Source organism: Knufia obscura (assembly GCF_036327395.1).
Source record: "Knufia obscura strain CCFEE 5817 isolate CBS 148926 chromosome Unknown scaffold_1, whole genome shotgun sequence".
Classification (NCBI taxonomy): domain Eukaryota; kingdom Fungi; phylum Ascomycota; class Eurotiomycetes; order Chaetothyriales; family Trichomeriaceae; genus Knufia; species Knufia obscura.
The window spans coordinates 1,132,390-1,152,114 of record NW_027042687.1 but is presented as its reverse complement, the minus strand read 5'-3'; the positions used below and the strand labels follow the sequence as shown (position 1 = coordinate 1,152,114).

The following is a 19,725-nucleotide window of genomic DNA, read 5'->3' as shown; positions in this document are numbered from 1 at the left end:
TCCTCAGAATGCTTTGGAGCTGGTAGAACGAACCCTGAGTGATGTCATGTTACCATACGCCCTAAGTCTTGAGGTAAACCAACTCCCTCATGCCCCGAAGGAAGAATGTCGCAAGTGGTACCTCCAGAAGCCAGAAGGCGCCGACGCGTCGATCGGCGCGTCGCGCAGCGACACAGGAGCAAGATGTGCCGGACGTCTATCAGGATATGCTGATCGAAGCATTCCACAACAATCCTGATGACTTTGCGCCAAGTCCGCGACTAACGAAGCGAAGGAAGGTCGAGGACGAGTCCACCCTAGCGGTCAATCACCCAAGCCCGGTTCCAGTCGAGCATGTCAATGAGCCTCCAGTACGAAGTACACCACCACCTGCCGAGTTAGTCCCTGCTCAAACACGGCAAGTCGTGTTCAACAACGATATCTCTGACTCGGACGATGACTCAGACCTCGGATTCGAAGACGTCGAGATCGCAGCACAGACCGGTACTGAAGCAGACGAGACCACAGACGACCAAGCAGAGCCAAAGATCCTCCAAATCGATCTTTCAGCGCCCAAAGCGACGGCCCGGAAACTTATTGCACGTCGCAAGCCAGTCACTAAAGCAGAGCGCGACTTCCGCCTACACGTCCATAAGTGGCACTTATTAACGCTCCTTGTCCACGTAGCAACAAGGAACAAATGGTGTGATAACGAGCAAGTCCAGCGTACACTGAAGCCGCTCATAGGCCGGAAGACGATCAGCAATCTGCATCTGCCTGAGACCCGAACGCAAGCTGAACGAAAGTTCGCGTTCGAGAAGGCTATTGAGGAGGTATGTGCGATGTGGCGGACGAAATGGAAGGTCACGGCGAGAGGGATCAGGCGGGCCGTGTGGAGGGACAATATTGACATGGCGAAGGAGGTTGAGGATGCTGAGGACCCAGTTGATCTCGAGGACTTTCTAAATGCTGCGAAGCAGTACACTGGAAGCAGAGATCTCGGCGCGCAGCTGTTTTGCGCGTTGTTAAGGTCCGTGGCTGTCGAGACACGGTTAGTATGCTCGTTGCAGGTACTACCGTTCTCAAGAATTGCAAAGGGCGAAACACCGCAGAAACCGCCTCCAGCATATATCAATGCTGGAACTCAGGACTATGGGACTGGAAGATCGAGCTTTGGGTCGAGCAGGAAGAAGAAGCAGAAGAAAGTCGTTGATTCGCCATTCCCAACCTGGTGGGTTGAGGTCTTCAATCCTGCCATTACGCAGTGGACCCCACTCGATCCGATAGTGAGGAATACGATAAACAAGCCGAGAACTGGTTTTGAACCACCAGGGTCAGATAACTTGAACGGTATGTCCTATGTCATTGCTTTCGAGGACGACGGGATAGCGAAGGATGTCACGAGACGGTACGCGAGTTTGTATAATGCGAAGACGCGCAAGACGAGAGTGGAAAGCACGAAGGGTGGACAGGAGTGGTTCGACCGTGCCATGCATGTCTTCAGCAGAGGAATACCTGAGACGAGAGATGAGATCGAGGATGCAGCGCTAGCGAGAAGGGTACAGATGGAAGGCATGCCAAAGAACGTGCAGGACTTCAAGGATCATCCTGTTTATGTGCTTGAGAGGCATCTGCGGAACAATGAAGTGATTCACCCCAGGCGAGAGTCAGGTAAGTTCACCGTTGGAACTGGCAAGAATCAGAAGCTTGAAAGTGTATACAGAGCGCAAGACGTGCATGCTTGTCGCAGTGCGGATGGATGGTACAGGAGGGGAAGAGATGTCAAGGTTGGCGAGCAGGCCCTGAAACGTGTTGTGCCAAGGAAGAAGCGATCCGCTAGTGTGCAGATTGATGATGAGGACGATGAAGTCGAAGGTGAAGGTGTGGCGCTTTATGCTGAGTTTCAGACCGACGTCTACGTTCCGCCGCCGGTCGTCGATGGTCATGTTCCACGCAATGGCTATGGTAATCTGGATGTGTATGTCAAGAGCATGATTCCAGCTGGTGGTGTGCATATTCGGCATCCACTCGTGACGCAGGCGGCAAAGATACTTGGTATCGATGCAGCTGAGGCAGTTACGGGGTTCAAGTTCAAGGGTCGACAAGGCACCGCGATCGTTGATGGAGTTGTTGTCGATATACGATTTACTGCTGCGATGCTTGCTACCATAGTTGCATTGGAAGATAAGTTGGAAGAAGAAGTCAATGCGCAGCGGAGTGCGATTATGCTTGGTGTGTGGAAGAAGATGCATGCTGTATTGAGGGTGAGGCAGAAGGTGCATGAGGAGTATGGTCAAACTACTAGAGGCAATGGTGTCGCGGACGACGATGAGGATGAGGACGACCCATCCTATGGCGATGATTTGACGTACGAAGACGAAGCAGATGCTGGTGGGTTCGTCGCAGATGTGGTCGGAGAAGCTACGAAGGCATCAAAAGCAGAAGAAGCAGCTAACCTTAGCTTGCTGAAAGAGCGAGCACCGATTGTGCTTCCGCCGCTTGTTATTAGGCAACGAGTTGTGGTTGTCAGATCGCCGCATAAACAGGACATGAGGGATGAAAACGGAGTTCAAGGGCAGGGTAATCATGACGACCTGTTTGACCCTGACCCAGATGAGAGCGGCGGCTTCATTCCAGACGATGAGGTCATTCCAGCAGAGCCTGATGGCTTCATGGTCGAAGACGAACCTGATGCCCACAATCAAGGAGCTGGTTTTCTTGCCGATGACGACATCTCGGGCGGTGGAGGCTTCGTGCCCAACGATGAGGAGTACGGCGGTGGATTCGTGCCAGAAGAATCCGCAGGCGGTGGAGGCTTTAGACCAGAAGCCGACCATGCAAACGCCATACCTGAAGCTCCAGAAAACCCCTTCAGGCCTGATCTCGTGAAGGAGGACGTCCGACGCCCTGTCTTGCGACGGCGAGTCTCGACAAGCCATGTTTCTGACGAAGGTGGCGGGTTCGTGGTTGATGAACAGCAGGATGAAGGCTCTAACGATGCTGTTGACAGCAACCTATTCCGATCGGATCTGGTTAGTGAGGCGGTTCAAAGGCCCGTACTGAGTCGTCGTGTGTCTGTTGGGGAGGAGCCTGTGTTAGCATCTCAGAGGACGAACGGTCATCCAGTGCCACCACTGTCGACACAAGAGTCCACGAGTAGTAGACACAAGCACGCCAAGGGAAAGCAGAAGGAGCGCGATGGAGCAGATGATTCAATGTCTGATGCTTCACTGCCATCTCACGATCCAGAAGAAGACGATGCAGAGCCTGAGTGGCTTGCTGATGCATTTGATGATGATATGTAAGGAAATACGAACTCGTGACTTAGCCTAGCAAGTTCTGCATCGCCATAATCTACGAGATCTATTGTTCACTTAGATGGCCAAGTACATTCATGCAGCACCGCCTACGTCCTAACCAACCCCCCACTATCCAATGTATACCCACTCCTCCCCACCGCCCTCTTATACGCATCCCGTCCCATCATCCTCCCCAACCACGCCTCCGTCTCCGGCCACTCCCCCTTCCTCATCCCCAACTTCCTCTCAAATATAAACTCAACGCTAAACACCATCATGATATCCGCCACGCTTAGCCCATTCCCAACCAGGAACCCGCTACCCTTGGCCTTTTGCTCCTTCAATGCACCCTCAATCCATCTAAAGTCGTTCTGGACGTTCGGGGACATATTCTTCTCCATCTCGGGAAGGTGCGGTTTTGCGGCTTCGGGGATTTTCCAGCGCGTGTAGAGGATTGCGAGGGCGTGGAGCATGAATGTGCCTTCGGCGGCGTGGAGCCATTCGAGGGCTTTGGCGCGGGAGGTTGGGTCTGAGGGGAGGAGTTTGGTCGACGCATCGTATTTCTCGACGATGTACCTTTTGGTTGTTAGCGTGTGTCAACTGATTGATCTCCTTTCTACGTTCTCTACTCTACGAGTATCTTGCATGTGCCATTCCTGGTCTCTTTCCTCGTTGCTCGAGTTATGACAGTAGGAGGACGGGGCACCTACTCAACAATAGCACCACTCTCCTGCACGACTAAATCTCCGCCATCACTTGCGCCGCCTTTGACGAGGATCGTTGGACTCTTCTTCAGCGGCGCAGGGATCTTGTCTTTGAATTCTTGGGGGGCTACGCCGGCTGCGTTGCGTTGGGATGTCTCGAGGTTGTAGGGGATGTTGAGTTCTTCTAGGAGCCAGGGGATGCGGATTGCGCGGGAGGCGTTGAGGAACAAGACTGTTATGGCTGGGGTGGACATTGTGAGGGTGATGCCGGGGAGAGAGCGTCTGGAGTGGAGGGTAGGGTAGGACAGCTGTTGTCAGTGAGCGAGCAAGATTAGTAGGATGTTAACACTTAGTGTTTCGATTGAATTGTCCTGCAGCGTGATGAAGTCTCACACGATTTTCGAGCTTAGTGTCACATCGGGCGCATGGGACAGACGCGGCTCTTGCTGTCTCAAATGAGGAGAGCCTGTCCGACATCATATCCCTTCATGTATTTGTGCTCTAGAACTCTGTTTCGAAGTTTGAGGAGTGCTTCTCCAACGACGAGTTGAGGAGCGACTCCAGGCTGCAGTCGTATCGATGGCAGAAGACATGGCCCTTGATGGGTTACGACTGCCGTGGCCGGCCGGTAAGAGCATTTGGAGAGTATCAGGTGCCGTTATGGTCGTAAGACATACAGCAACAGCACGAACGCGAAGGGAGGGGTAAGACAGTGCTTCGGGCAACGCGGTCTCACGTGACCTAGCAACTGTTAATGCCTCAGACTGCTTTAACCACTCTTCATGTGCAGTCTTTCTGCGCCAGTATTTGCAACTCGTTTTCCGATTTTCACACTTAACGTCGTGGTGTGTCAATGGCGCTCATCCGCCCAGTGCCGCCAACATGCAAGGCTTCAACATGGGGCGCTACATCCCGCCCGAGCTAGAAGGTCTCAAGTCATTTAACCAAGCCAGCGGCAAGAAACCCATAAAACGCAGCGCAGATGGAGCCCAAACCGTTCGCTTCGAGTGTCCCTTCGCGATCTGGTGCACGAACTGCCGTCCCGAACAGATCATAGGTCAAGGTGTGCGGTTCAATGCTGAGAAGAAGAAGGTGGGAAATTACCATTCTACACCAATATGGTCGTTTCGAATCAAGCATACGTTGTGTGGCGGCTGGATTGAGGTGCAGACTGATCCGAAGAATACGGAGTATGTTGTTGTGAGTGGTGGACGGCGACGCGATGATGGACGGGATAAGGTGCTTGAGGGGGAGGTGTTGATTGGGCAGAGTGAGGCGGAGAAGGCGGTGGTGCAGGCTGATGGGGCGTTTGGATCACTGGAGAAGAAAGCTAGGGATAAAGAAGTGGCTGATACGCAGAAGGTGCGGGTTGAAGAGTTGAAGAAGAGGAGTGAACGGGACTGGGCTGATCCGTATGAGATGAATAAGAGGATTAGACGGGAATTCCGAGTCGGACGGAGGCAGAGACAAGACAATGAGAAGACTGGTGAGGCTTTACAAGAGAAGTTCGGTTTAGGAATGGACATGGCGGCGCCGGCTGTCGAAGATGGTGAAAGGGCGAAGCTGATTGATTTTGGTGAGAGCAAACACGGGAGCATGGCTGATACTGGTATCTTCGAAGCGAAGACAACTCCAATGAAGGTACTGGAGAAGGATAAGGGCAAGAGGGGGAAGAAGCTTGATGTTGTTGCTCAACAGAAGCGCGCGCTGCAGACAAACTTGAAGGGCAATACCCGGGCCAAGAGCGACCCTTTCTTAAGGCACGAACAGCCGTGGGAGCCTGCAGTGAGAAAGCGAAAGGAAGAGAGGCCAATGTTTGAGCCTACGATGATAGCAAAGACGAAGTCGACGACGGACACTGTGACATTGGTCGCATACGACTCTGATTGATTATGATACCCCACATAGTTTAGCGCTTATCTGAATGAAGATTATGATACGATAACAAGTGCTTAACCTGCCCTATGGAAGTTCTAGTGAACCCTAGCAAACTGTCACCGCACTCATTCAGGAACTGAGCTCAGAGCTCGATGATCTCGAATGGTTCTGACGTCGCTGCAGTGGTATCCCGCGATTGTGACTGGTCCTCCTTGGACTTCCCTCTCCAGTGGCCCTCCGTAAGCTCGTCGAGCTGCTCGTAGAATGTGGCATGTTCTTCCAAGATCGCTTCGAGGTCATTCGGATGACTATGAGCCGAATGAAAGCTCACGAGATGCTTGAAGGCCCTGGCGGTCATGGGGTGATTATAGCCTAGATGGTAGCGGGCAATGTTCCAGGCTTCTGTGTAGTGCCATCGAGCCTGTTGTAGGTCATGATAGTCGAACCGGTACATCTCAGCAAGAATGCGATGGCATGCTCGCCTGACCCAGGCCCATCGACCGAGGTCCGCCTTGGTAAGGTCGAGTACTTGTTTAGCAGCACTAGCAGCGCCGTCGATGTCAAGTTGAGCGTATGCGCACTTTGCAAGTCGGTACGTGAATACGGCGCGGTATTTGTGCGTCAACAGGCCAGACTGCTCCAGCTTGTAGAGAACGTCTTTGCAACGCTGTGTCGCGAAACCGATCATGGCGGACTCCTCTAAAGCCAGGACGCACCATTCGGCTGCACGACACCAGACTTCATAGTTGTCCGCTGACAATGGGCAACTGCTCAAGACATAATCGTAGATTGCCAGTAGATGCTTGCCATTCATCTTTGGCTTACGCAGGAACTGGACAAGCAGCGCGAACGGGTGGTTGTTGCCCAGAACTTGATCCAGAGCATCGGATGAGAATCGTGCGAAAGCCTTGAATATGGGACATTCAAGGCCGTCTCGTTGCGGGTGCACAAGATTGATGATTTCCAGAGCTGGAATTACGCCGTGACGGAGTTTGTTAAGCAATGTAACCGCGGCAGAATCGAATCGGTCTCGGGCTTGTAGGAAGGAGGACATTTTCCAGGCCTCGTAGCCGTCACTCAACAGATCAGATATATCCTGGCCGTACAGTGATGTCTCGCAGATCGACCCAGTAACGAAGACAGCATTGCAATTTTGCAACATTCTTAGCACTATGGCACGGTCCGCAAGGTCATCGGGCAGGCTCAGTAGTGGACAATGTCTTGAGGAAGGCAAGAGTCCCTGCTGGCTTCCGCTTACAGAGTCTGAATTGCAGACCGAATTACTGGCTTCCTTAGCAGCTCTGCGTAGCTTCCTGTACTCTCTGCTCAGGTGTTGTAACGACTCCTCACTGACTCTGCCAAGCTTTGCCTGGGTTCGAGCATATCGGAGGATCTTGTTTGCTCGTGAGGGCGTACTTTCATCGACGAGCTCTGGCGGCAGACCTTCATAGTGCTTCAAGATTGCTTCGTTCTTGTCACTCGCTCTCATGTTCCTTGCTAGATTCCACTTCCGTATTCGCTTCTTGAACATTTGCTCACTAGGAATCTTGTCAGAGGGGTAAAAGGCGTGAATGGTAGCCTTACGTAGCATGAAACTCATGAGCGATGCTGAGATGCTGCATAATCTGCCGTAGTCGCAAGTCGGTGGAGAGATACAAATCTGTGAATATTGGCCTGATCCGTTCCCATTCATCGTGCGTGTAAGCTTGAAGCTTGATATTGCGCAGAGGCAGTAGGCAAAGTCCTTCTTCGGAGTCATGGATCGAGTAGTTGGTAGGATTGTTCATCAAAGTGAAAGGCTCTTCCTCAGCTGTAATTGACATCCTGGAGGCAGCCGGCTGCTGAACCTAGGCATTGGCATGGCTCGTATGGTAGGCACGACGAAGAGAGAAATGGTCTGAACGAGCACAAGCTATAAGAAGCGGCTTATCGCAGAACCTGGGAGACGAGTAAACACATGGAAAACCCTGTTGTTCGAGGTCCATTGGCAGGTCTTGGTGGTTTTATCAATACTTGGGAACTTGTGACCTTGATTAGGTCCGAGCTCAAAGCTCTTGGGTCGGTGGAATTGAGGCCGTGCGATTGGCTGTGATATAACGCAAAAGATTCTTGCAGGTGGTTGTCTTGGCACCTGGACTCTAGCAAATCACGTTTCTCCTCCTACATTAGTCTGGGGCTTACCGCATTCAGCCACTCAGTCTGTGCAACAGCCTTGCTGTCAATCGAGGACACTGTCGTTGGAAAGGCAGAGTGTCGGCCTTGAAGATGTAAGACGAGAGCCGACCCATGAGCAACGCCTCTCAGCTGTGTCGTGAAGCTTGAATGTCACACTGCGTGCGCCAGCCCGATCATCCCTCCTCTTCTATCTTCTCGGGTATAGTCTCAGCCGTCTTATCAGCCAATTTCTCCTCTCCAGCCGTCGCAGCAGAGACTGGACGTCCACTCGGCTGAAGCGACTGCAATCCATAACTCGATTTGCTTGATGATTGTGAGGCCTGCGAGTGCATAGGCCGACCCTGTGGCTGTCTCAGCGAAGACGGTGGTGGCATCCGTCCTCCTACACCTGCACCTGCACCACCACCAGAACTCTTCGCCCACGGCGCCTGCGTCACACCATTCACAAATCCAGCCGGTGGCGGCGGCGCTTTCGTCCCAGCACCACTCGCCCACGGCGCTGCAGTCCCAACACCACCTCCCAGCGCACCAGGCGGTCTCACACTACTCACATTCACACTCCCCCCACCACCCATCGGATCTCTCAACGGCTGGCTACTCTGATGCGTGCTCTGCACCGGCATCTTCGCATCCGGATCCTTCTCCCACCTCAATATCCTCCCAAACGGGAAATGCTGCACCACAGGAAACTTACTCAGTACCTCCGCATCATACATCTTAATCAACCCCTTATTTATCTTGCCCCACCCGTCTTTTATCCCGCTGATGTCGAAGAGCATGGGCGAATGCTCCCAGAAGGGGCCGCGCTTGATGTCGTGGATGAAGAGGATGGCGCTGAAGTAGAGGTTGTGGGTTGCTTCTTTTTCGATGAGGTTGCGTTTTGTTACGATTGTTGGAGATGGGGAGGAGGGGAGGGAGCCTGTGGTTGGTGTTGGTGTGGGGGGTGTTGTGTCGGGTGTTGGGATTGGGGAGCTGAGTTGAGCGGAGCCGAAGATGTAGGGGAGGAAGGAGTTGTCGTCTAGGCCCCAGACGCCGTGGGAACCGGCGGGTTCGAGGTTGTATGTGAGGATTAGAGTGCGGATCAGGGTTAGGTAAGGGTGGAAGAGGGCTAAGATGATGTGGCGTTCTGTGGTTGTGGTTAGGTCTGACTCCTGGCGGTTTTGTGACGAGTCGTTAGGCTCATGCCCTTGTGGCTGAGATGTGGGAGCTGAGGACGAGTTGTCGAAGTAGCCTAGCTTCCATAGACATGCCAAGAAGGCGAGAAAGCTGAGTTCATGCCCTGAGCCATAGTCTAGACGCTGAGCGCTGCCGAAGCTACCCAGTAGATATGTTTTCAATTCCACAATGGCCGGCTGAAGACCTTCTGGCAGGACATCTCGGAGTAGTCCTTCAGCTTGATCCTCAACCAGCTGATACCATTTTCTGAAGCTGACGTTTCCGAATCTGCGTGGTCCAGTATCAGGTGGGGCATCGGCTATTAGTGCTTCAAGTTTCGCTATGAGTTGCTGTATTGAAACTATACAAGGCGACAGGTCTTCTTGGCGCAACTGGTCAAGCCTGAGTTCTTTGATTGTGCCGTCTGCTGTCCGTTTTCGAGGTACCAACGAACGATTCAGTTGCAGGATGAATGTTGTGATGTCTCTGTATGCGGTCGACTGAAGGAAGAACTGGACATCTGGACCATCGTGTATGCGCTTGGAGGGCTCGGAGTACTCTTTCAGAAGGCCACTTTGGGCGAGTCGTGGGAGGGTTGCCATTGTCAGGCGGTGTGTTATCGACCTTGGATGTTGCTACGTACTCGATCAGCCAATGAAGTAGCCGACATGTGAAGGATGGGATGGCATGCGTGCAGAATCTGATATGGGACGGCTGGGTGTATTGAACGTTTTACATGAGGCTCAGGAGGGCCCAGAGGCTGTTTCCATCACGATAATTCAGGGACTGGTATTGACGCTGGAAACGATGATGACGTCATGTCTAGTCGTGGATGCGCAACCCTAACCCTAACCCGGGCTCAAGGAAGCGCGCTAGAGGTGCGTTGTCGCCTGTTTAGCGCTTGCCACGTTGCGTCGGGCAACCTGCAATGTTGATTGCTACACGAGAGGTGTTGGGCCTTGTTGAAGTGCATCCCCGTCATCATCTGCTGAATGCGTGATGTCCACAACGATAGCGATTCTGAACAATATGGCATCAACTTCTGCCTCACCACACAGCACTAGAAAGCGCGCAAGGGAATCAGCTGGTGATACGGACGACTCACCGAGCAAGAAAAGAGCTAGGGCGACCGTCGATGAGGAAGCAGCACATACGACTCAAATACATGCTCCAGCGTCCACTGCGAGCAGAAGCAAGACTCGGCTATCTCGACCTAGTCTACCTCTATCAGCGACACCAAAGCCAGGCACCAGACGCAGTGCAAATCAATACGAGGTGCCAGAATCGCCTGAGAAGACGAAAGAGAAAGAAGTTGTGCCAGAAAAGCTAAAAGCGAAGCCCAAGAAAGCGACAAGGAAACTCGGTCAGAAGAAAGCAACAAATGCCAGCCCGTTCAAGGGAAAAGGCTTCGACGGACTGGATGAGCTGAAGTCAGGAGCAGTGTTGACCTCGTATGACTCGCCGGCCAAAAATGTCAGGTCGAGGCAGAAGAACCCACTTGACAGGATAAGATTACACAATCTCCAGAAGCAGGATGATGAAGGAGGAGACCCACAGAAGCAGAGGCCGAAGTCAAGGCCTACTGGTGAGACAACAGAAGCTGGGGGTAAGGAGGGATCCTCGAGCCCGATGTCTCAGACTGGTGATCAAGATAGGCCAGTCTCGGAAGAGGTTGTAGGCAATCCTCAAGACCTCGAGGATGGAGAGCCAGGATCATCTGGGAGCCATACGAATGAAAGTGAAGAGGACGAGCCAGGACAACAGTTGCAGCGGGAGAGCAGCCAAAGTGAACAGCAGAGGTCCACGCAAGAAGCCTCACGGCCACAGCAGAGACAGACGAGCGGACAACGACAAGATGTATCTAATCAGGAGGGAGCAGAATCTGCGACGTCACCTCAGCAGCTCCGGTTGGTGCCTGAACAGCAGCAGCAACGGACCAAGAGCCCGATTCGGTCTATAGAGCAAGAACAAATTAGTCAAGAGACTGAAGAAAGCGGGCCCGAGCAGAGCAAAGCAGAACAAGGACGACAAGAACCAATGCCGTCAAAACGACGCCGACGTCTTCCGGCCGTGAGCGAAGAGGAAAGGGAAGCCAGGAGAGAGGCTGAAGCCCGAAAGCGTGCAGAAAACGCAGTGGAAAGTGAGGCTGCTGAGCTCGCCGACTTCGAGAAACGCGGCCAGAAATTCGTTCAAGGCATCGAGGAAGTCGTTGAACAGCTTGGCGGAGTTCAAGCATGGTCAAAGATGGGTGCTGGTGCCAAGACAATCACAGCAATGGTCGCGAAGAAGAACGAGATGGAAACTGCAAGGTGTCAAGCTGTCTGGCGGCATATGCGGAATCTGTCAAGATGGTTCAAGGGTCTCGAGGATGCGGAAGCGGCAGACATAGAGGAGGCATCGACCAAGCTCAAAGCAAGAGCAACTTGGAAGTTCTTGAGCAGTGACGGCAATACGAAGCGCGGCGACCAAGCCATCATTGAGATCTATGAGCATTTGATACCTCACTCGGTGTATCTGGTCAGAAACGCAGTGAAAAGAAGATTCGTTGAGCAAGCCAAGCAACCCTGGCAGGAATTATTACCACTTGTCGATATTGCTATATGTCTGTGCGATATCGCGTCACAGTGGACCCCGAAACCGAGCAATCTAGAGTCTGGCATCAGAGGCCAAGTCCGAAATAGTATCCGCCCAGGTATGAATGATGTCCGAGCGGCTCTGCAAGAACATCTTGACATGCTGGAGTACCAAGAGAAAAACAGACGGAGGGCAGAGACTTTGAAACGAAACCAGGAGGCAGCAAAGGCGAAGAGAGCGCGGCAATTGGCTGCCATGAAAGCTGGTATGTCATCGTGCAGAGCCACGACTGAAAGGGGGTCACGGAGCATTCGGCATGAACAACTTGAAGAAGTCGACGACATTGACGATTTGGAAGACCATGAGTTGGGGCAAAGCACCGGCAGCAGAACCGCGCAAAGACTCCCTCGTGCAGCGACAGACACAGCGGCGGATATGCGCAGGCACAGCACTGGTGTTAGAGCTTCAGAAGCGCGCTCCCGCATAGAACGAGAAGCCACGGAAGAGATACCAGCGCCGGACCCAACCGTTACATGGACAGACGCAGAGAACACTGCTCTGCTGAACGGCTTACAAAGATACACGGGCACGGACCGCTACACAAGGATACTTGAAGAGTTCATCGTACTGAACATGAAGGATATCGACCAGTGCATGGCTCGAGCCCGATTTTACAGGGAGGGCATGCTAGCAGCAGAGGCGAGAGGTGGTCGTTGCCCTGACTGGCTGAGGTTGGTTTGAAACGTGCCTTCCATGATGTACGCTTCGATAAAGATTGGGCTGTAAGATACTCATGATATGCCTGCCTACAATGAACCAGACAGCATCACTTTTGGCTGCCTGTAGGCAGTATCTGCTCGAGCTTGGCTGCCCTGAAGCTTGGGCGTGTTGGGCGTTAGTGCCAGTGCGGGACGAGGCATCGTTAAACCTTAGCCTCCCAAGCCATGTGGCACTGTGATTCGACCGCTGAGTTCGGTTAAAGTTGTCTGCAGCGCAGCCAGATTGGGCACTTTGGAACGCGTTTCATATTTACTAGGAATTCGTGCATGAATCGCATCACCATTAATCATGGTCTCATAGGCCATTTGTTGGCAGGCGCATTCGCACTTCTTGTAGACCTCTTTTACTTGCAATTGTTGCGCTTGGAAAGCACCGGCGCCTTCATGTTTGCTTCTTGACCATTCTCATGCGTGTTGTGTACAGAGTAATTCATCTTCATCATGGACAGACCATTATCGCGAAGCCAGGCCGCCGGCGATGAGCCTACGAGGAGTATCAGCCGTGCTGGTACGAGCAGTACAGTAAAGAAACCAGTCACGAAACCATCGACAACCGCGCGACCAACGAGTCTGGCAGACCGGCTGTCCAAGCCGACAGCATCATCAGCCACCAAGACGGCCACCTCAAGCCTTAGCAAGCCTCCAGCGAGACCGACACTGGCATCTTCAGCGCGAAAACCCACGTCCTCCGCGACGACACCGACTCTTGCTACCCATCGAGAGAGATCATCGGTAACATCACCAGACGAGAAGACGACGGACGATGAATCGAAGCGAGGCGGTATTGCCGCGAAGCCAAAGAGAATGTCTATTGTGCCTTCTACTACTGAGCGGACCACCACTTCGAGGGCAGCGGCTCCTGCACTCACGCGCCGGACGTCGACTGCCACCTCTTCCTCCACCCTGAGGGGAAGTGCTACGAGTCCGACTACGAGCCGGAGTGGTGTCAAAAGTCCAACTACAACAAGGACTACTACTGCGTCCAGGACTCCCATGTCGAAGAGCACCCCCATGAATTCGACTATTCGATCGAAGCCCACATCTAGTACAGCGAGACCAGGGAGTTCCCTAGCAGACAGGAAGAGATTAAGCACAATCCCAGGTTCACCAGCTGTGAAAACTCCTGTCAAGAAGAGCGTGGACCTGGGGAATACAGGCAATACAATAAGCCCGAAAAGACCTACACTTGGCTCACGGAAGTCCACACACTCGGTTCTGATGGAGCAGCGCATTCGCGAATTTGAAGTTGTCAATCAAATGCTTCAGCAGGCCATGGCAGCAGGTGGACAAGGTGAAGACGAGCAGGAAGCCCTCGATTCCGAAGTAGTCGAGAACATGAACAGACTGCGCACGACATTGGGAAAAGTCAGGAAGTTCGAGAAACAGCATGGTCGTATGCCATCCGAAGCTGAGCTGACGGAGATCTCTTCGCAAGATGAAGAAGAGATAATAGCCGATCTGGAGAAAGACTTCAACCCCAGAGAGTCTATCGTGTCTGCCACACCGTCAGTGGCGGGCGACCATGCACATACTCTGCGAGAAGAGCTCAATGAGTCGAGAGCATACGCCACTCAGCTGGAGCAGCAGGTCGACGAGATGACTGCGAAACTGAGAGAGATAGATGAGGCTGCAGAGAACGAAGGTGAGAAAGCCGGTGGAACACCCGACGCAATCGCCGAAAAGCAGAGGATTCAGATGAGGGAGATGTCTTCTCAAAATCAAGCAAGGTTGGATCACTTGAGGACGATTCAACGCGAGGAGATCACCGAGCTCAATGAGCAGCATCAGCAACAACTTGAAGAGGTCAAGAAGTCTCAGGAAGCGGCACTGGCGGAGCTGAGAACGAGTCATGAATCTGATGTTGCTAGCAAGGAAGATGAGCTGGAGAAATTGCAGGATCAGGTCAAGGATCTGACGAAACAGGCCGAGACCGCTGAACAGACTCGAGAAAGCGATCTGGCAGGCAAAGACAATGAGCTGCAGACGCTGAGATCGCAAATCGACGACCTTAACAGTCAGAACCAAGCGGCTCTGGAAGCAAAGAACAAATACGCTAATGAGTTGCAAGAGCAGCTCCAGAATTTGCAGAGTGAACTAGAGGAGACTAGGAACCAAGAGCCTGACACTTCGGCGAGCGATGCTGAGATTACTAGTCTAAAGGCTGAGCTCGAGGAAGAACGAAGTAAAGTGCTGAACGCATCGAAGCAAGAAGCTGAAATTGCCCAGCTCAAAGCCGAGCTTGAGCAGGAGAGGAGTAAGGAGCCTGACACCTCGAAGCAGGATGCAGAGATTGCCAGGCTGCAAGAAGAGCTTGAAAATGAAAAGAGCAAAGAACCTGACACTTCAGCTCAGGACGCAGAGATTGCTGAACTAAAGTCTCAACTTGAGCAGGAAAGGAGTAAAGAGCCTGACACTTCTGTCCAAGACACGGAAATCGCTAGGCTGAAGCTCGAGCTCGAGCAGGAGAAGAGTAAAGAACCTGACACCTCGGCACAGGATGCGGAAATTGCTCAGCTGAAGATAGAACTTGACCAAGCTAAGAACGACGCTGTTGATACGAGCGACAAAGACGCTGAAATCGTCAGATTGCGTAGTGAAGTCGAAGCGCTGTCAGCTAAGAGCGAGCCAGAAGAACACGACTCTATGTCTCGAGATGTGTCACCAGTGAAGTCGGATGCAGAGAAGGAAGCGCTGCGGGTAAAGCTTGCTGCGATAGAAAAGAGACATCAAGCGGCCAAGGAAAATGCCAAGTCGAGGACTGCTAAGTTGATGGAAGAACATGCTGCACAGATGGCTGAGGCCCTGAAGGGCCATGAGACTGCCCTTGCCGAGTCAAAGACAGCGCTTGAGCAGTTACAGAAAGACTTGGCAGAAAAACAGGGCGAACTCGAAAGTCTTCAGACCAACCATACTAAAGAGCTCGACGACCTGAAACAGCAGATCTCAAACAATGCTGCCGAGATGGAGACGGTTCGAGCTGTAGCTAACGATGCGACTGCGCAAAAGGCTGAGCTCGCTATGTCAGCCACCACCATTGAAGAGCTTCGTAAAGAGATCAGTGATCTGCAGACAGCAAGAGACGATGCCGAAAAGTCTGCAGCTGAAACGCTTACGATGAAGGAGGCAGAGCACGCCAAGCAGCTGGAGGTTGTGCAAGACGATCTTCAGGCCATGCAAACTGAGCTCGAGCAACTCAAAACATCGAACGACAAGGCGAGCTCGGAGCAGATCGCCACTATGCAGAACGAGCTGACCGCTGCTCAGGACGAATTAAGTAAGGCTCGCACTGGTCATAACGATGCTTTGAAAGTGCTGCAGGAACAACTTGATGAGGCGAAGCAGCAAGCTGAGACTATTCGTGCTGACCATGATGCGAAGATCCAGGACCTACAGAAGGAAGCGATGGAGTCTGTTCAAGCACATGAGAACTCGAAGACTGACCTCGAAACTCAGCTTGAATCGGCCAAGAAACAGCTTCGTGAAGTCGAAACTGCTATAGAAGCTACCAAGTCAGCGCACAGAGATGAGATGGAAGCCGCTATCGCCGAGCTGAAGAGTACCCATGACCAGGAGCTCGAGTCGGTGAAAAACCAGCTCCGTGAGGTCGAATCTGCTGCGGAAGTTGTCAGGTCAAAACATGCAGACGAGGTGGAAGTTGCGATTGCCAGATTAAAAGAGGCGCATGAGCAGGAGCTTGAGACAGCGAAGAGCCAGGTTCGCGATATCGAATCCGCTTCGGAGGCTGCTAAGGCAGGGCATGCAGACGAAATAAATGCTGCCATTGCCGATTTGAAAACCACTCATGAGCAGGAGCTTGAGACTGCAAGAAATCAACTACACGAGGCCGTGTCCGCCCTGGAAGCTGCCAAGACAGGTCATCGAGAGGAGCTTGAAGCCACTATCGCCGAGCTGAAGGAGACGCACCAACAGGAGCTCGCGACATCGAAAGCTCGCCATGTTGAACGACTAAAGCAACTCGAAGAGGAAGCAACAAGTTCAATCACAGCTTTGGGGGAGCTTGAGAAAGCCACAGACGCCCAGGTTGCTGAAGCACAAGCGGCGGCCCACGCTGCCAAAGAAGAAGCACTCCAAGAGCAGGCTGCAGCTCACAAGAAGGAGTTGGAGAAGCTGAAGACCAGCCATAACGAGCACCTGAAACAGCTTGAGCAAGAAGGTACTGCAACACTTGCCAGTCTTGAGGAAATAGAGCAAGCGAACAATGCGAAGATTGAGGAACTGCAGGCTGCGGCAGATGCGGCTAAGGAGGCAGCTTTGCAAGAACAGGGAGAGCGCCATTCGAAGGATCTCGACGAGTTTATGGCCAAGCACAGTTCTTTGCAGAAGCAGCTCGAGGAGCTCACGACAGATCATGCTTCTGAGCTCGAAAGCCTAAGATCCACGCACTCTTCCGACAAGGAGACGTCCCTTCAAGCGCTTCGCGACGAACACGCCACCGCCATAGCCGCACTCGAAGCACAACCCAAAGGTATCGACGAGGCCGAGATGGCCAAGCTACAAGACAGCCACGCCGAAGAAATTCGCAAGCTCGAGTCGCAAAACAGAGGGCTAGCATCGCGAGTCGAAGGCAGCCAATTCCAGCTCCAAACCATGAAGAGTATTTTCGCAGACCAGGAGCGCCAAGCAGAGGAGAAGGAGCAAGAACACGAGAAAGAATTACAATTCGAGAGAGATCAGTTCAGTCAGGCTGTGATGAAAATCTCGAATCATGGAGCTCAACTTGCGGCCAAGGATGCAGAGCACACCGAAGCACTCGAGAACGCCAGAAAAGAGATGCAGGACGCACACGAGCAGACGCTGACGGACCTGAAAGCCGAGCACGACGCTCAGCTTAAGGAAGCTACACAGCAAATCGAGGCGAATGCGAAGGAGCTCCAGGATACGCTTAAAGCCGAACATGACAAGATCATCGAAACAATGAAGACATCTGCGTCAGCGAAGGACACCGACCTCGAGCAATTGAAGGCTGAACATGCGGACGCGTTGAAGCAGAGTCAGGAAGAAATCGAGAATAGCCATAAGGAGTTGCTTGCGAGTCTGACAACCGAGCATACCACCGAACTAGATAGTCTTCGCAACGAGCTCGAGGAGACCCATAAGGCAGCACTCGCTTCGGCGGCGCTCGACCACGAAGAGGCAATCACGACGCTGAAGAAAGACTACGAAGACGCGACTGCCAAGCTACAATCTGAGCTTGAGACCATCAAGTCGGCAGGCACAGCCGATGCGTCTGAGCTCGAGGAAGCGAACGCTACCCTGTCGGAGACGCGTGCCGCACTCGCTGATGCGAAGAACGCTCATGAAGAGGCCATCACGAAATTGACGAACGATCACGATGACGCGTTATCGAAGCTTCGAGATGAACTCGAGACGATTAAGTCCAGTAACACAACCGGCGCTTCAGACCTCGAAGAAGCTAATATCGCTCTTGTCAACGCGAAGAGCGAACACGAAGAAGCAATTACCAGATTGACGAAAGACCACCAAGTCGCCCTATCGCAGTTGCAGACTGAACTCGAATCGATCAAGTCCAGCAGCACAGCCGGTGCATCGGATCTCGAGGCAGCAAACGCCGCTCTAGCAGAGGCTCGGTCTCAACTTGTTGAGACGGAGAAGTCACACGAGGAGACTCTCAAGAACATGAACGCCTCGCACGAAGACGCACTCTCAAAGCTTCGAAGTGAAATGGACACGATCAAATCTACCAGCACATCCGGCGGCCCAGACCTCGACGAAGCAAACGCTGCTTTGTCGGAAGCTCGTAATGTACTCACCGACGCCCAGAACAACCACGAACAAACTCTCAAAACCGTCAACGCCTCCCACGAAGAAGCAATCAACAAATTCGAACTCGAGATCACAGACCTCAAGGCCGCACATGACCAGGCTCTTGCCGAGGCCGCCACACAAGCTCCGACGCAGCCAACACGCGACACAGCGGCTGAAGACAAACTCAAAGCTGACCTTGCAGCTGCCCAAACCAAGATCGAGCAGTTAACAGCTAACCAACAAGCAGCTCTATCAGAGGTGCAAAGCGAGCACGACCAAGCGCTACAGCTACTGCGCGATGAGTTCGCCGATGCGCGAGCACAGTTCACCAGTCGACCTGATCAGTCTGCTGAGCTAGCGGAGGCGCAGGGTAAGATCGAGGAGATGACAGCTGAGCACGCCGCAGCGCAGTCTCAACATGAAGAAGCCCTGAAGCAACTACGTGACGAGCTAGATGGTGTAAGGCAGCAACTGAGTGGACGACCAGACGTAGGTGCTGAACTCGAGGAGCTGCGACAACAGGTACTGCAGGCGGAGAGACTGAGTGGTACTGTTGAGGAGTTGCAGCGGGAGAATGAGGAGTTGAGAGGTATACATGCACGCGCCACGGATAAGATGATGCGAGCTGTAAGACGCGCGGAACAGCTTGACGCTGAGATTAAGGAACTTCGGAAAGCTGCGAAGAATGTCACGGCTGGGACGGCGGGGCCGGGTAGCCCGGCGTTGTCGAGTAAGGTGCGGAATGTGAACGGGAATGGTCTGGGAAGTGGTGCGAATAGCGCTGTGAACAGTCCACGGGTGAGCTCCGGTGGATTGGGCGCGAGTAAATGGGCCACCGAACGAACACCTGCATCCCCAGCTTCACATTCATACGCGAAGGAACTCAACGCTGCAGCCCCATCTTTCTCTCCGTTGTCTGTTGGTCTTGGTCTCGGTCTCACGAATGGCCACGGCCAGAGTCATTATGACAGCATGTCAGAGTCAGTGGCAGGATCACGCAGGAGTAAATCCCCACGAAGTGAGCGGAATGTGCAGGGTCAGTTGGCGGGTATCAATGAGGATATAAGGACTCTGAACGATTTGAGTGAACGGATGTTGGAGGAGAATCGGCGGTTGGCGAGTACGTTGAGTCGGGTTGATGAGCATACGGGGAGGGTTAGTGGGAGGTTTGGTAGGAACGGGGGTTTGGAGGAGGATAAGGAGAATAGGGTTGTTGTTGTGGAGGAGGGGTAGGGGAGTTCAGCCGATGAGCTAGGAGCGTGTGGTTGGCAGGAGAGAGGATAGACTTGGTGTGTTGATGAGTACATCGTTTGTGTATAGCAATGTTAGCTAGGCGTTGGTAGGACTGGAGAAGGTTTGTTAGGGAACAGAACAGGTTGGAACTTGAGCCTGAAT

General features: G+C 52.9%; 7 protein-coding genes across 7 annotated transcripts; 4 read left to right on the top strand and 3 right to left on the bottom strand.

The window, feature by feature from the left end:
* Nucleotides 1–89: 89 nt before the first annotated feature.
* Nucleotides 90–3,284, top strand: PMZ80_000418 (uncharacterized protein; the record flags this gene model as incomplete). Its single annotated transcript, XM_064868869.1, has 1 exon — nucleotides 90–3,284. One exon carries the CDS (start codon nucleotides 90–92, stop codon nucleotides 3,282–3,284), a length of 3,195 nt encoding a protein of 1,064 aa, XP_064734366.1.
* Nucleotides 3,285–3,385: 101 nt separating this feature from the next.
* PMZ80_000417 (uncharacterized protein) lies at nucleotides 3,386–4,236 on the bottom strand (the record flags this gene model as incomplete). The annotated part of the gene is made up of 2 exons (XM_064868868.1): nucleotides 3,386–3,854; nucleotides 3,989–4,236. 2 exons carry the CDS (start codon nucleotides 4,234–4,236, stop codon nucleotides 3,386–3,388), a joined length of 717 nt encoding a protein of 238 aa, XP_064734365.1.
* Nucleotides 4,237–4,864: 628 nt separating this feature from the next.
* saf4 lies at nucleotides 4,865–5,872 on the top strand (the record flags this gene model as incomplete). The annotated part of the gene is made up of 1 exon (XM_064868867.1): nucleotides 4,865–5,872. The coding sequence occupies one exon, from the start codon at nucleotides 4,865–4,867 to the stop codon at nucleotides 5,870–5,872; it is 1,008 nt and encodes a 335-aa protein (XP_064734364.1).
* A 130-nt stretch (nucleotides 5,873–6,002) lies between these two features.
* Nucleotides 6,003–7,683, bottom strand: PMZ80_000415 (uncharacterized protein; the record flags this gene model as incomplete). The annotated part of the gene is made up of 2 exons (XM_064868866.1): nucleotides 6,003–7,398; nucleotides 7,445–7,683. The coding sequence occupies 2 exons, from the start codon at nucleotides 7,681–7,683 to the stop codon at nucleotides 6,003–6,005; spliced, it is 1,635 nt and encodes a 544-aa protein (XP_064734363.1).
* Nucleotides 7,684–8,208: 525 nt separating this feature from the next.
* On the bottom strand, nucleotides 8,209–9,792 carry RRD1 (Serine/threonine-protein phosphatase 2A activator 1; the record flags this gene model as incomplete). The annotated part of the gene is made up of 1 exon (XM_064868865.1): nucleotides 8,209–9,792. One exon carries the CDS (start codon nucleotides 9,790–9,792, stop codon nucleotides 8,209–8,211), a length of 1,584 nt encoding a protein of 527 aa, XP_064734362.1.
* Nucleotides 9,793–10,219: 427 nt separating this feature from the next.
* PMZ80_000413 (uncharacterized protein) lies at nucleotides 10,220–12,505 on the top strand (the record flags this gene model as incomplete). Its single annotated transcript, XM_064868864.1, has 1 exon — nucleotides 10,220–12,505. The coding sequence occupies one exon, from the start codon at nucleotides 10,220–10,222 to the stop codon at nucleotides 12,503–12,505; it is 2,286 nt and encodes a 761-aa protein (XP_064734361.1).
* Nucleotides 12,506–12,984: 479 nt separating this feature from the next.
* PMZ80_000412 (uncharacterized protein) lies at nucleotides 12,985–19,563 on the top strand (the record flags this gene model as incomplete). Its single annotated transcript, XM_064868863.1, has 1 exon — nucleotides 12,985–19,563. The coding sequence occupies one exon, from the start codon at nucleotides 12,985–12,987 to the stop codon at nucleotides 19,561–19,563; it is 6,579 nt and encodes a 2,192-aa protein (XP_064734360.1).
* Nucleotides 19,564–19,725: the final 162 nt, after the last annotated feature.